Source organism: Aulonocara sp. 'chitande type north' Nkhata Bay, linkage group LG7 (genome assembly GCF_057382095.1).
Source record: "Aulonocara sp. 'chitande type north' Nkhata Bay isolate Kocher_YH1m ecotype deep benthic linkage group LG7, A_spYH_male_GT1.1, whole genome shotgun sequence".
NCBI lineage: Eukaryota > Metazoa > Chordata > Actinopteri > Cichliformes > Cichlidae > Aulonocara > Aulonocara sp. 'chitande type north' Nkhata Bay.
Window position 1 is genome coordinate 36729315 of NC_141350.1, and position 16007 is coordinate 36745321.

General features: G+C 38.6%; 1 protein-coding gene across 12 annotated transcripts in view; it reads right to left on the minus strand.

The window, feature by feature from the left end:
• vav2 (vav guanine nucleotide exchange factor 2) overlaps window positions 1-16007 on the minus strand; it is a 194088-nt gene that overhangs the window by 8106 nt on the left and 169975 nt on the right. For 4 of the 12 annotated variants that reach the window (XM_086300247.1, XM_086300245.1, XM_086300248.1 and 1 more), the window contains 17 exons: window positions 14128-14223; window positions 10789-10857; window positions 10568-10654; window positions 9889-9977; window positions 9661-9793; window positions 9260-9274; window positions 8853-8962; window positions 8603-8704; window positions 7021-7109; window positions 6371-6384; window positions 6199-6217; window positions 4399-4526; window positions 2668-2739; window positions 2472-2527; window positions 2081-2197; window positions 1432-1519; window positions 1174-1297 (listed from right to left, as the gene is read on the minus strand). In XM_086300247.1, coding sequence (XP_086156373.1) covers window positions 1174-1297; window positions 1432-1519; window positions 2081-2197; window positions 2472-2527; window positions 2668-2739; window positions 4399-4526; window positions 6199-6217; window positions 6371-6384; window positions 7021-7109; window positions 8603-8704; window positions 8853-8962; window positions 9260-9274; window positions 9661-9793; window positions 9889-9977; window positions 10568-10654; window positions 10789-10857; window positions 14128-14223 — 1408 coding nt within the window. Of the gene's footprint in view, window positions 1-378; window positions 421-1173; window positions 1298-1431; window positions 1520-2080; window positions 2198-2471; window positions 2528-2667; window positions 2740-4398; window positions 4527-6198; window positions 6218-6370; window positions 6385-7020; window positions 7110-8602; window positions 8705-8852; window positions 8963-9259; window positions 9275-9660; window positions 9794-9888; window positions 9978-10567; window positions 10655-10788; window positions 10858-14127; window positions 14224-16007 lie in introns of all 12 variants that reach the window. The other 8 variants (XM_086300241.1, XM_086300243.1, XM_086300250.1 and 5 more) reach the window with 5 other exon arrangements.

Genomic DNA, 16007 nt, shown 5'->3' on the forward strand with positions numbered 1-16007 from the left:
ATTTGTACTGGACCAGTGTATTTTGGTAACAGAGAGTGAAAAAGGTATTTTCATAATCGTGCATTGAAGCAGGTAGACATTATTTGACATGCAATGCTCCTTCAGTCTCCATGCAAAAACACTGACACTAGCATTTGAAGATGTCTGTGCATGTCTCGTTAGAGCTTTGGGTGGTTCCACTCAGCTTCCAGTGGGCATTACCCAAAGCTCATTAATGGAAATGAGGTCTGTAACATGAGTCAAGTGGTAGAAAAGTTAAAGCCACAAGTCATAGTGTATTTAAGAGTCAAGTCCAAAGCCAACCACATGTGATTTTATATGGGAGAGACATGGCACTAAAAAGAATCCTGAATAGAAATATCTGAATAAATCTTGTACCTACTACTCCCTCCAAAGGGCCAACCGTCTGCTTTATAATAGCTGAAACAGAACAGACAGAAGTGATTCCAAAATCTATACAAGTTTTTTTTCTTGGCTTACTGCATCCATAATGTAAATTAGTCTCGTATTTGTTCAAATGCCCTTGCGGGATCAACCAGATATGTTGATTCTGTTGGCACACTGGATTGAAGTGGAATTTAACTCTTGAAGGTGCTGTAGAAAACTTTATAAAACTTAAATATCATGAGGCAAAGTCACCTTTTTTTTATTAGATTTTTCTGGTTATTTATGCAGCTTTTTATTAACGTTGCGGCCGTCTCCTTATTCATTTAGAGAGGGGCTTAGTGTTAGCCTGAATAAACTCCCAGGTGCTGTTACGAAGATGCCTGCCAAGGAGTGAAACTTGCTTCTAAAAGAATGATGGATATTTTATCTGAAGATGTTCTCAAAACTTAGCTTCATCAGAACCACACTGATAAGCATCGTGGTCACTTAATCTATACTATGAAGCCACATATTAAGTTACTTGGATTAAGTTATCATTAACACGGAAGGACAAACATTAGGGTCTCTTTCACAACCGATAAACATCAAACCTTGCTCTGCCAAAACGCTTACTGACTATCATTTATCAGCTGGCTGTACTTAGCTGTTCATTGCTCAAGGATCTAATATGATTTTCTGGTACTAACAGATTGTGTTGTTTGCAGAGTTTGGCTGCTATGCGGTATCAGAATGGCTGCAGAAGTGGAAAGTAAAGTATTGGAACAGAGAAAAATTCAAAAGGTTTACCTGGTGAGCGTGTGTTGGCCCGCGTAAGCGAGCGTTCTCTCGACTTGTAGGGGTATTTCAGTGTGGTATCTAACAACTTGAAGCTTTCTTTCAGCGAATGAGACTGATAGTACTCCACAAGCTCCTGTAAAGTAACAGGATACAAAAAGGTGAACTTTTCTGCTTTCACATTGACAACAAGCTCCTATGGGTGTTTCTGTGTTGGCAGTTCATTAAATGACCTTTTTTCTTTTTTTTAAACAGTTTAATATGACTTACCAACAGACTTTCAAACTTCTTTGCCTCGGTGATGTGTATCCAGCTGTCTTTTTCAATGACTTTGATGTGCTTTACTTCATCGTTGAATCTGTAAAGAGAAATCACCAAGAACAGATGTTGTTTTTCCACTGTTATCGATTTTCTTTATCCATATCTTGCATATTACTGTTGAGCCTGTATTCTCCTGTGCCCTTAACTTAATGTGTTCTGCTGCTCCACACATTTCTTTTTCAGTATATCTGATTGAATAAGATGGAAATTAAGTATTTTTTCTTAAAGTTAAGACTTCTTAACAGATTTGTTTACTTAATTATATCGAGCCTGGTCCCCACAGTCATTCATCACCCGAGTTAGACACAAATGTGTAAATGTGCATTCCCTTTCTCAACCCATCATTATATGACAACTCCAGTAAAGAACTCATGGATTTTTTTTTCCTCTTGAGAATGCATCGTCTCATTGAAAAGGCACAAAAAAGGAAGGATTAAAAAAAAAAAAAAAAGCAATTACTGAGTAGTAATTAGCTGGAGCTAAAAGATGCACAGAAAAAGCTGACTAGGGCTCCCTGTGAGAATATTTATTCCCCATGAGATATGGATAAAAACCTTCCCTTGACATTTTCCTCCCCTGTAAGATCTGAAATACTCACTTGATGCTGATGGCGAACCTCTCCGCCTCAGCTGTCCTCTCTCTGATAAGGTAGGTCCCACTGCAGTGGGATTTTAAAAGGTTGTCTGCCTGCTGCCGCTCCATGTTTCCTGCAAACCTACAGAAAAAACAAAATTTAGAGGTCACTGTTTTTTTTGTTTTAAGTTGTTTCATCAAATGACACTCTAAAAGCTTTAAAAACACTTAACTTCAATCACCCATGTAGTAATTAATCTTTTGGTTAGGGTCAGCTTGCTTTCAATTGAACCACTGCTTTGAGATAACGCTACAGTTTAACATTAACAGATCTGCACTAATTACAGGATATTGACCTTGGGCTAATGGTACCTTATAGTGCACAGGCCCATTAAATGCACAGTTATGGGTCTTACCAAGGATATCCATAGTAGTCTGCATCCCTTGAGGACGACCGGCATGACTGGAAGGGCTGTCGCACATAACAGACACCGTTCATTAAAGAACACAGCACAGGACTAACTGACATGCACATGCATAAACTCGTCCACTCTCAAATCATACACGCTGTAATCAGTCACAACCCACTTTACAGGTGTATGGGTGCATTACCTTTGGGTCCAAACAAGGCTTTACATAGGAACTGGGGAAAAAGCCGCTCTTTTGTGTCTGTATCAGCTTTCCCTGTAAGACAAACACAAGGTAAGTTTATTTCTAGATGTGAAACAAAACTGTGCTTACTTCAGGCAAAGAAATACTTTAGAACATCTGTGGAAAAAAAAGGGAAAATGGGTAATATGTAGTTTAGTGTAGATACAGAAAATTTGGAAATCCTAAGACACACTGAAAAATTTGTAGGGTTTATAGAGGAAAAACTAAAACTAAGAACTATATTTCCTCCTTGCAAGTAATCATTGTTAAGTAAGACTATATTAATAAACCAATATCTGAAGCAGAGATTCTTTAGTTTATTGTGTATAATGTGAAACAGTGTTACGTTGGTGCCTCCTAGTGGTGCCAGTTTATCTGCACTGGATTCGTTTTGTCAAAATTTAAAGTAAAACATTTCTGAAAGACGATGTATTCACTTGGAGCTAAATAAATATTACACGCTATGCATCATATTTTCGGTGCTAGATGTTGTATGTACAAACTTTCCCCATCAAAGTCAGACAGAGGATGAAATGACTCCATCTTATGCCTGCAGCAATCGATTTTAAACTCTGCACACCTGCTGACATCACACTGAGAGATTAAACTGCCATGCTGTAGAGGGATAGCCTACTGTTATAGCTAAGATCAATTAATGTCATCAGAAAGTTGCCCAGAGTCACTTCAGGAAAAGCCAGCCTGATATTAGAGTCGGTGATTCAGCAGGAATGCCAACAGTTCCTGGAGCAAACAGTGTCACAGTTCCTATCATCCAGACTAATTCACTGCAGAGGATCCTCCAGGTCTGCACGTACACCTCTTCTAATGTTCAGCTAAAAGTGATTTATTTCCATTGGTGAAGGTGCAAAGAAGTCTTTAACTTCCTCTAAGATTTTAGAACAATTTTAGGCAAGCGTGGCTCAGTTTATCATTCAAACACTCTTTAAAGTATCCTGTGGTATTTTAGTGAGATGCACAAGCCAAAGCGCTATTAATTTAAACTGACAAGGGGACTCTGTTTACAAGATGTGCGCTGGAATATGATGATGATTTGCAACTACAAGAAAAATTATCTTTTTTTGTAGCATGGGGGGAAAGAAAGCACTTAGGGATTTGCCTACTCCACAGCAATTTGAATTAAAGGCATTTTGGGGTATGTTACTGTACTTGTTCACCACCAGAGGGATAAGATTGATAGTGCTTTCTGCAGCCTGGTTAGAAAACATGAAAAGAAATGACGGAAATGGCTCCAAAGGCAACAAAACGCTCAGTAATTAACACGTATATCTTGTTTGTTCAATCAATACAAAAAAAACCTGTGTGTGTAAAAACTAATCTACAGTTTTACAGGAGGTTGTGTGCTTAGACTTTAGCTTTGCTGATTATAAGACTCCACCAAAGTCATTGCAATTGTCCAATAAAACAAGGTTTTTGTCCAGATCCAATAATAGCGATCCTATATGCTAACTATTTCAATCTGGAAGTGCCGGTATTTGAACAGAGACAGAACCTTGACTTATGTTCTACACTTTCTATCTCACAGGTAAAAAAAAAATTGAATTTAACATGAGAATCACTGATTCATTTCAAATCCACTATGTGAGGTGCTGTGCCAACATCAGCTGTCTGCATAACAAGCTGCGTGTGTCAAAGTGAGGGATGGATTGATTTAAAAATGATTGACTACTCTACCTCCCACCATGTGATATCTGGGTCTCCCTTCAGAAGCTCGATAAAATCTCCTGTTTGGAAACAGAGAGGGGTCTTCCCCGGAGGCACCGGTGTGCCATGGTAGTTCTTCACTGCCACCATCTTAGGACCTGCAATAACAGTCAGTGTCCAGTACATTACCGCTTCCAGCTTCTCACTAATAAAAAAGTCCACTGACATTGAGAAAACAAAAGCTGTAGAAGAGTTGTGAAAGAAACGATCAGATTCTGCAAGTGTATCTCTACTGTACTTCTGCATACTCTACTAATGCATTTATATTGTGAAAAGGTTACTTTTTTGTAATATAATAGAGAAAGGTAAACTTTTACATATTATATTTTCATTAGCTGGATTGGAGTATTGATGCTTATTGACAGACTTATTGGCATATTTAATTTTGGGTTTGCACTAGTTACTATTCAAACTATATAAATAATGTGTATCACGCGTTCTACTTCGGTACATGCAACCACAGTCACAGGCAAGACTCCTAGCTTGACAGTTGTCCAAATGATAGTCGACTCCCTCCACGAGGACGTAACACCACACAAGGTCATTGCAAAAAAGCCTGGCTGTTCAGTGCTGTATCAAAGCATATCAATGAAAAGATGAACCGGCCGGGAAGAGTGCCTTCACAAGAGTGTCAAGTCCACTCAAGAAGAGCTTCACACCAAGTGGACCGAGGCTGGAGTCAGAGCATCAAAAGCCACCACACGTAGACCTCTTCAGGATCAAAGCTACAACTGTTAAATTCCTAAAATCATGCCACTCCTGAAACAATGGAAAACATCAGATGCATCTTACAAGTACCTGGTTTAAAGAGAAAAAGAAGTGGACTGTTGCTCAGTGGTCCAGGTTTTCTTTTGATTTCAATTAGAATCAAGGTTCTAGAGTTTGGGTGAAGGATGGAGAGGCACACAATCAAAAGTGTTTGTGAAAACCTCATGCTAGAATTCAATCTTTGATTATTTAGGGTGCCATGCCATCTGCTGGTGTTGATGGTTGCTGCTCTACTCTGTACTATCACGTAAAAATTCAATGCAACCACCTACTAGAGCGCTTCAGGTTTCCACCTGACAAAAAGTATGGAGCATATTTCCTTTTTCACCAGGAACTAGGAACTCCCACCGCGCCAAAGCTAGTATTTATTGGTTTGCTGACTGTGATAATGCTGGGTTTGACTACCCAGGCAACTGACGTGACCTGAAACCCCACAGAGAATCTCATCTTCCTCAATCAACAAACTGAGGAAGATGAGACACCTGAAGCCAACTATTAAAGGAATCTGGGCTTCCCTAACAGCTAAGCAGTGACACAACCTGATCACCACCAGACTACGCCAGACTGATGTAGCAATTCATGGTAAAAAAGCCTCAACCAAGTGCTACCTTAACAGAAATTGTTCATTTCTGTATTATACGTCGTTTTTTTTGATTGATCACAAATAATTTAATAATTTCAGATGCTGGAATTCTGATAATTTTTTAAAGCCACAAAAAAATCGGTATTAAACTATAATCTAGCTCGAAATAGTTCACTTGTGATGTGAACATGTGATGATACAGAATACATTAAAGTTTACCTTTTTAAATCCAATTATAGGAAAACAAAATAAAACCTTTTCACAAAATTCAAATTTTTTTAGAGGGATTAGTATAGGGTTAGTATTGTTGCTGCAATGGCGCTATCCACTAGATGGCAATAGAGAGCCGTGCTATTTAAGCACAGCTACAGCCAAAACAAAGTTGACAGCTGACAGAATATTCAAATGTTAGCTCTTACCAGGTGATAATCCAGGCTCCTACACAACAGAGACAAATATCTGATTATTGATATTGTTAATAAGTAAGCAAAAAACATCACCTTTTATCCTTTTGTGGTAATTATTCAACAAAGAAAGATGGTGACAATTAGAGAAAGCTGTTGTATATTGAGTGAAAAAGAAACTACTCACCAAGTCAAGAGGATCTGAAAAGAGGAAATATTGAAGATTGTCAAAGAAGATTCACAAGAAAATATTTCACCAAGTGGATCCATCAGCACTTGACATCAGCATGCCAAAATGTACAGCATAGCTTCATGCAGACCATTTTTTTAAGCTGACTAACAGCAATGTAGTATGACTGGTTTCCTGTGAGCGTTAAACAGCAGATAAAACTGAAAGCATCAAACTATATTGTTACAGTCCTGCTCTGTGGTCCTTATTATACACACACTAACTTATTTTAAGAATTTATTTGATTAATTATGACCTTCGACTATCAAAGAACTTGATTGGTTCATACTGAACCTCACTCAGCAGTTATTAAATTGGCTCAAATTTGAGAAAATAGGCCACAATGATTTTCTGAATTCATGTTGAGTAAATATGTTGTCAGATACTGCTGCTAAATCCACTGACACAATAAAAAAGCCTGCCTCCCTTTTACTGCTGCATAAAGAGGCCTACAAGCAGGACAGGGGTCATCAAATTACAGCAGTCATCATTGCATGTCCGTGACATATGTCACACAGTTTTTATTTATCTATTTTTATCATTTGCTCACTACTTGACCCTCACAAAGTCATCTGAATAACATCTTCTATTAAAGAGGAAATACCTACTTATTTTACAAATGGTGATCACTTCTAGACACTCTTTGTGAGCTCCTGTTCCACAGCGAGAGCAGTAGTAGCCCTGATAGAAGATGCCCCTTGAGGACAGGCGCACACACACACACACACACACACACACAGAGAAACATGCACTTTAGTAATGCAAACAGGAAGTGGCTGAGACACAAATTAACCTCCTGTAAGAACAACACACAAGGGGACCTGCTGCTTGTTCCTATAATTGTTCCAACTGCGAATCCACATCCTCCATCATTCCCGTTCTGTAATTCTTTAAAAATCACCAAATCAACTGGCTCAGTTTAAACCGTGTACTCCTGAAGTTTATTTGTTACGGGTACTGTAACACTGCATGCATCGCACGCTGCCAAGTTGAATAGTAAGTGCCATAAATCACGATGGGATCTGCTGGGACTGCAGCAGTAATTAGCATCTAGCAGGAAGAGAGAACGCTGGTCCCTGCTGCCATCGGCTCTGTGAATTTAGGTCAGCAAAGCCACGCAATTTGTGGGTCAATACACAGAGTGGGGTTTAGCCGGCTGACTCTAATAGAGGTGAAAGTGGTGATTCAGTGACACGGGCTATCCCACTGCAGACGAGCAGCATTCTCACATGAGAGAAGGTGTACTCAGGAACACTGTGGGTGGTGCGGGGCCGGGAAATGTTTAAAAATAACATCCGTCAGCCGCAGTCACACTTACTAGAATATTTTCCAAGGAATGCTTTCACACTAATGACGGGTTATGCGAGCCAAAAACATATTCCCTCTGTGATTTAAGTCTGTTTGTTTGTTCACTACCAAATGCTACTTAAATTATTTATTTTTATATTTGTACTGCTGTAGTGTATACTCCACTCCAAGGGTTTATATTTGTACTGCTGTAGTGTATACTCCACTCCAAGGGTATTTTTTTTCTCCTCTGTTTGTGGTGTACAGAGTCAAAATTACAAAAATTGTGTTGTTGTCCAAATACTTACCTAACTGTAATAACTTTTGTGTGCTTTTATGAAAAAGTGAAGCCAACGTGGGAGTAGTTGCAAAAGGTCTCCTGGCAGCAGTGCTTCTTTGCCAAAAAGACCATCAGCTCCCTGGTTTTGTGTTCTCAGTAAACACTTCCCTGATCATTTTATTGGGCTCAGTTGCTATTTTCATGACACTCTGAATAAAACATTAAGTCTATTTTGTAAATTATAAGTCAGGGAATCAGAGAGGAGGATTATCCAGGATGCTCGTTGGTTAACAAACTGTCAATCACAAGTGATTAGCCACAGAATGTCCTCTGTTTCTGCTCATCTGCTGACACATGTGGTTTCAAAACACCGAGATGGTGACAGTGAAAACATTGAACTTCCTTTTTTGTGCATCATAATTTATTAATAATTCTGCCGTTGCATATTTTGGACATACAGTGTCTCTGCTTCATAAAGTTTGTCTGGATAAGTAACACATAAAAATGCTGTTGCTACCAAATGCTGACATAACAGTCACTAGAGAGTCTGGAATAAGGATGTATTCGGTGTGCATTATTAACGGCACTAAAGATACCAGCGCTGGGGTTGTCAGGGTCATTACCTCAAGAGCATCTTGCAGGCTCGACAGTTGGTATTCTTATCAAATGTGTGCATTTCAAAGTTGTGCTGATTAGCTGTGGCTCTCTCTGGCTTGATGTTGGACCTAGATAAGTAAATAATATGGAATTAAATAAACCAGTTAAACTGAGGATACCTAGGATTCTTTATTTTTTCCCATGCTACTGAAAAATAACATGGCAAAGACAATTAGTCTCACATAAAATACATTTTATCCAACTAGTCATACTCACATGGCCATATCAAATTGCTCCATCCACTTCCTCTTTGTTTCCTCAGTTTTGCAAAAGAACTGGAAGCCCTGCTTCCCTTGCAGATGGATCAGGTAGAAACCATAAGACCACTGGTGAGAAAAAGTGAGTGTTGAACAGATGGCAGAAAAAGGTTTGTGGATGGCAGACCGAGATAAGAAAGAGGCATGTGATATCAGCAGTTCCAACAAATATATGGTCAAATCAAGTCAGACCTAAAAGATCATCAACATGCTTTAGCAATTAATTGGATAAGACGCTGGTCACAGACTCAGACTGTGCATATGCAATCAAGGTATTACATCCCAAAAATCACCACAGCCAAAACAAAAACAAAAAAAAAGCCACTATGAGAAGATGTGTTAAATAAGGGGATCATTTGAGCTTACCATTTTTCCACAGGACTGGTAAGCATGCAAAAAGAAAGACACCAGAGAAAGACCCAGTTACACATGCAAACATGTACGCACGCATGCAGATCCAAAAACAAAAAAGCCATGTTAGACCGGATGCCCAGTGCACTGCAGTACGTTTTCATGAATCCTAAATGATCTTCATTGCATTTACATGATTTTACAAGCACGAATGAACACAATGCACGTTTGACACAACAGTGTATTACCCCATCTGAAATCACATCAGAAATTACCATCAGCAAGCTCCTTCAGCTCAAGGGCAACATTTGTAATGATTACACATGCCGCTTCATCGCCTACACCGGCCGGGCCACCTTTACAAAGATCTCACTGACGAAATTGCTCTGTCTCATTTCAAACCGTGATGTTCTTACCTTTTTCATGTCTCTGTTGTTCGTCGGGTCATCCGACATCTTATGATTTTGCAGCTCAATAATCTCTTTGAGCTCATAGCTATAGCCTTTCCTCTTGCAGACAATGACCACTTTATCAAAGAGGAATATATACCTGAAGACAATCATACATTTTTATTGAATATTGGCAGCGATAAAATGTTGCTAAAGGTTATTATAGTTTAGTTTTACTATAGAACTTGGACTCACCGGTCCTGTTTTGTTCGGTTCGTAGAGGAGCACACCTTCAGTTCTCCATCTATCTTTGGCCTCCCGTACTCCTCCAGCTTCACCTGCTGCTTAGGTTGCAAAAAACAAACAAACAAACAAACATAAAAAGCAGCCTACTAAACCAATGGATTCTGCAATTTTTAATAAATAATTTTGCTAGACTTTTAATTTCAGAGAGAATTAATATCCACGATAAACGATGATTCTCCATCCTCCCTTTGACTTTTTTCCAAAGTCATACCCAGTGGCTACATGTATAAATTATTCAGAGCACTTTTACTGTACGTATTACTGTATATGTGGCACATGTACAAACCAAAGCTGAATACTGACTTGGCATATCAGCAAGGAACAACAAAAGAAGTTGTGATAGAGAGATAGAAAAACGAGAAAAAAGGTTGGTGCTACACAAAATATTAAAGTGAGCAGTTTGCAGTTTACATAAATGAGTTATTAAGGGAATTATCATGGCTGAGGATCATGGAAGCACTTTGAAAGATAGAGGTGTTCTGAGGAGAGACTAATCATTCTGTCGAACTTCAAAAACACCTGTTGATAACATGCCAATGTGTTGGCATGTATATATTAAAGAACAACCTTTAAAATGTTCTTAGCTGCTCAAAAGATAACAAGTGCAAGGAAAGTGTGGAGTACTTACAAGATTTTCTATTGAACTTTGGAATTCGCTGATTTTTTTCAGTGTCTCATTGTCTCTCTTGACTTCATTGATGTACATGGCCAGGTCCTGGAAGAGCCAGACATTCTTTCAGGCATCTGCTATTTCAAGCTGTATTTACAACACTTGAGCAACACAGTGGCTGTATGTAATTATGTAGCTTTAGCTAAGAGGGTGATTCTGCAAGATTTTTAAACACACACCTGCATAGCCTCCAGAGCCTCCTTCAGTTGTTGTCTCTCGGGCCGGTCAGTTGAGTGACTCAAAAGTTCCTACGGAGAGATTATTTTGTTAGAAAAATGTTCTTGTACTTTGAGAAACTGTAAAAACCAAACTCCAATGGTGTGTCTGTTTGTCTTGGCAAAATTTGACAACTGCACACTGCAGATCTGAAATCATTAACAACACATTAAAAAGTACACTTTAAAACTTGAGTGCAAGCGGAGAGAGCAACCAGCCAAGTTCAGCTTGTTTTTTGCTTTACTAGCCCCTCCCCCTCCCCCAGCCCCAGATTTCTGTTTTGTTTTTGTTTTTTATGCAAAGAACTAAGATAATAATGTACACAATTAGACTGCATTGCAATTTTGTTTTAGAGCTGCTTTCGAGCTGTGTACAATACAATCTTATGACTGGTTCAGATTTTGAATTCTGTCTGATTATTATCTAAAAAAAATAATCAAAACTAAGCCTGAGGCAGTAAAGTTTCTGCCAAATGCATTTTTCTGCATCTAACATCAACAATTTTAACTTGCCTTTCTGGCCAGTATTACTCCAGTTTAACAAGTTACTTTGTTTCTTTGGTGTCTTTAAGTTAATCAAATGTGAAAGGTAAATATGCAAGTTTTCTTGCTTGCACTTAGGGGTAAAGATTTGCCTGTGGTTTGGTAGGCTGGTCAGCATATATGCTGGTTAGCTTGATAAAGTAGAGATTGGTCAAAGTTATGTTGTAAAACAACCTGCTACTCATAAAGGGGTTTACTGTTCAGGTGCTAGGAAATAACACCGTATTTAATAGTGACCTCCACATTAATGCCAGCAGAGCTTGGTGACCTCTGAACACTAATCATTCGATCATGTATTGCTAAATGTTTGTGTAATTTTTTCCCAAAAGTTTACTGAATTTTAAACAAAAATATGATGACGTGAAGACTGCAGCGACACTTAAAGTATTAGGAAACAACTTTATTATGTGACCAAGTGGTTCTGGCTGATTGGTTAATTGGGTAAGCCACAGCCCAAACAGGTTCTGGACTGAATCACTACAGATTAATCGTTTTGAGTAATTGAATCTCAAAATTACACAGAAAAATGCCTTAGTAAATATAAAAATAAAGTAAGTACAGGAACTTTTTAAACAAAAACACAAATATGAGTATGGCAATCTGTGCAATACCAGTTGGAGAAGGGAAACCCAGAAAGATTCAGCGTTTATTAATGGCATGGCAACTTGCCTTTACAGCAGCCCCTGTTACTGCTCCATAACCCAGTGTGAAACAAGGGAGTCAGTTAGTTTTCATATTTAAAAATTTTTTTAAGTTTCTGTTTATTTCATTAAGCACTACAGTGATGTTTTTATGGTAGATTTCACTGCTGGCAGGTACCAGCATGGAGTTAAAAAGAAGTAAACCATCTCTGTTTGAGGTTAGCAGTATGAAGAGACATTAGCTGCTAGCTGCATAACCAACAATAATTTCCAAACTATCAGCAACTGCTAGGATTACTTAATGTGCATGTGAGGTTGTGGGAAAATAAAAGAATAAAACACTGTAAGCATAAGGTGAAAAACAAGTCCGGATGTAAATTAGGAAATAACCATAGTACTTCATTTAACTCATACTAACATACCCATAACATAACCATGGATCATCCGTCTGATATTTTGAAGCTATTATGCTATTACACGGACGAGATCCCCTGTTTTTAGGTCTTCCAATTTCAAACTAATAATGAGCTTCAATATACGGGGCATTTTCCTCACTGGCTTTTCATGCCTACTTCAAATATTATCAGCAAGTGATTGACAAACAAAACCAAGAAAAAAGTGCTTTCATCTGGGCTCCACCTGTAACTTGTATTATCTAAGTAACCTTCTGCTCCTTTAAAGAAAGAGGTGCATTACATTTGCAAAAGAAAAACAGTTGTACTGCAAAACATATACAGCAAAATGTATAGCACAAGATCATGTTTTAAGTTTTAATTGTTGAATTTGCTCTATGAAGTTCAACTATCATAAAAGAATGAAGAAAAGAGCCATGCACAGTATCATCAAATAGGGTTCACACTCTTGAGATGATATCTATATAACAACAACTGTAGATGTACCCTTCAGCAGGACTGAACACGCACATACCCAAACCAAAACAAGCCTTGTCAGTCTGACATGCCCTGAGGCCTCAGTGTGCAGCAGTGTTTTACTGCAAAGCTGCAGGAAGCAGTGAAATGGGGTGTATTTAATCTGATTATTGCATGGTTGATTTGACCTCAGTGGCTCAGTGCCACTCCTGCAGGGGTTCGATTCAAACTAATACAGATGCCACGGCGCTCTCTGTGTGGACCTACAATCATAGCACCTGACATTTTTGAATTAAAGGACACAGAAAACTCAACATAAACGATTAGTGAATAATGTGCAAAGGCAGACACATCAATGAGGTGTATTAAGTTAAAGTCCACAAAGCAATATGTGTTGCCTCAGTGACACTTCAAATAACAGCTTTTTAAAAGGGCAGAAAAGAGTTTGTAAAATAGGTTAATGTGACAAGGGTACAAGTCTGGAAAATCATAACAACACTGACCAAATCCAGACAGCTGACATTGCCATTAGACACGGAATAAAAGAGAGAGGTATTATGCATCATTTGAAATCAGAGCAGAGATGAACCATAGCCTCCCTGACGAAGTCTCAAGAAGAAAATCTTACAGTGAGGATCTGCTTTTCGGGATGGAAAGCTATTAACTTTCTGAAATATATACAGCACAAATCATTGAACTCTGAGTGTCAAAAATGTCACATACAAAGTTCTTTGAAGTGGGTGCAGCATATACTGTATTTCAAGGATTTAGCAGCGTCTGAAGCACGTGCTGATGAGTGGTGATTTGACTTCGAGTTAGACTGTGACGCCAGATTTGGTCAAATCAAAAGAAACCTGCGTATTCCTTATTTAGCTTAGCTTAAGTGTAGAGTCAATTGCGCCGAGAGTGAAAGAAACAACATGTTTACTGAAATCAGAAAACACCTTTTTCATGTCTCTGTTGTTCGTCAGGTCATCTGACATTTTATGATTTCTTATGGAAGAGACGCATCTTTTCCCTGCAGAAGACGGGGTTTTTGCACCTCAAACTATATCTGAAAGTTAGCAACATACACTGGCTGTGCCACAGAGACATAGCAGCACAGATGTTTGAGATAAACTTTTGAAAGGTAAGAAGTTAAAAATAAAGCACGTGTGTATGATATCACACGGCTATTTAGCCAAAATCTTAATGACATTTGAATGAAACTGTGTAAACACATAAACAGGTTTTACAGATTTGGATTTTACCTTTAGTAGGAGGTGATACTTCAGCACCCTCTGCATGGGAACTACCAAAAGATCTTGGAGCTTGAACTTTCCTTCTTGCACTTTCATTGTACATTCCTGTGGAAGAGTGACACAAGCAGTGGCACAGTTATTACATGTTGCATAATACAGCATTGTAGATTTCCTACAAACAAGTATTCATTTGTTGTTTAAGAATACACTGTTGTGTTGCTGCTGTTGCTTCCACACATTCACAGGGCACTCCTTTAGCAATGAGGCCGGTTTATTCTTTCAGGGCACAAAAACTCTGGTTGTGCCAGCTATTTGTGACACAATTACGCAGCATACTGAGAGAGGACATCCTCTGACAAATGAGTGCATATCCCTAAATTCTCTCTCGGCTCCATAAGAAGCGCTCTTTTGTTAGTATTATCCTATAAGGTTCCCTCACAGTGGTGTCTGTGTACATCTTTGTTCACTCGGTTTCTTTAAGTGTGCAATATCAGCAAAGCTTATCCTGTTTTACAAACAGTACTTTTCTATACTGAGCCAATAACAGGCTGACTTAGCCTTTTACAAAGCTCCTTTATTTTGAATGGGGTATCTCAGTTACTACTACCCTGTGTAGCTATATGTATTGCCTTTTGTGCTCATCAGCTCTAGGGCCCACTTGTCCTCCCATTCTAACTGCAAATGTGCTTTAATCCCGCTCTATCCTGCATTCCTTTTCTAAGGATTTTCAGTCTGTATAACATCACAAAATCATAGCAGCATACTGAGGGGGAGATCTTGTTGTATACATAGATTCTAAAAATGTCCCAGATTTACACAGTAAAGGTTCCTTTTCTCTTGTTTCATCTTTTCCTGTGCACAAGGAAATTTAACAATACAACCAATATCCACCACAACCCCTGTTTGGTTAATATTCCGTTTTGTTCAGTATAACAAAATGTTCTGAATTTTTTAAGGCTCTAGGGGCAAATATGCAAATTACATCTGACTTCATTATAGGTTCTGCCTAACAAAGGCAAAGCTTGGCCCCACTGATGAATTTATTTAAGTCATTATTTAGTCATTGTCATTGTTTATTCAACAGTAAATTTTACTTTTGAGTTGGGCTTTGATTGAATATTCTAAAGCAGCTTATTTTGTTGGTACAACTCTTCAGAGCATGTACTGCAAGTCTGGATTGATATAAAATTTTAGATTTGAGTATACTTTCTAAAAGAAATACTGCATCACTTTGTCCTTTTTCTGTAGTTGGCACACAATGAATTTGGTAGTAATGCAATACACCGAAATATGTTTCTCTTCTCCTGTGGTGTTTGCACATGGTGCATGGGCAAAACACTAGCTAGAATGCCATATCAAAACAGGTGGACAAATATCCAGCTGCTGTAATATAATAATGTATCTCCACACACTGGTGCCAGGAGTCAGCAGGAACATTTAACAATTTGTAAATATAATTTTGCTGACTATCACACTCTGGAACCCGGTGAGCTTTTTTGACATGGTGCATTAACCTGTGGAAGCAGCCATTAGAAGACAGGCACATTGTGGTCATAAATGGATGGACATGATCAGCAAAAATACTCAGGTAGGCTGTGTTTTTTTTTAAATGACACTCAATTGGTACTGTAAGGGGTCCAAAGTGTGCCAAGAAAATGTTCCCCACACCATTAGTCCACCACCACTAGCCTTAGCTGTTGGCACAAACAGGATAAATCCATGCCATCTTCTTTTTGAAGCGAAATTCTGATCCTGTCATTAAAGTGTCACAGCAGAAATCCAGACTCACCAGAGCGGCACATGGTGTGGTCATCTGATTTAAGGTTGGTCACATTTTGGATTCAGAGAAGATGTTGCATACCTTGGTTGTAACATGCTTTTTTCAGTTA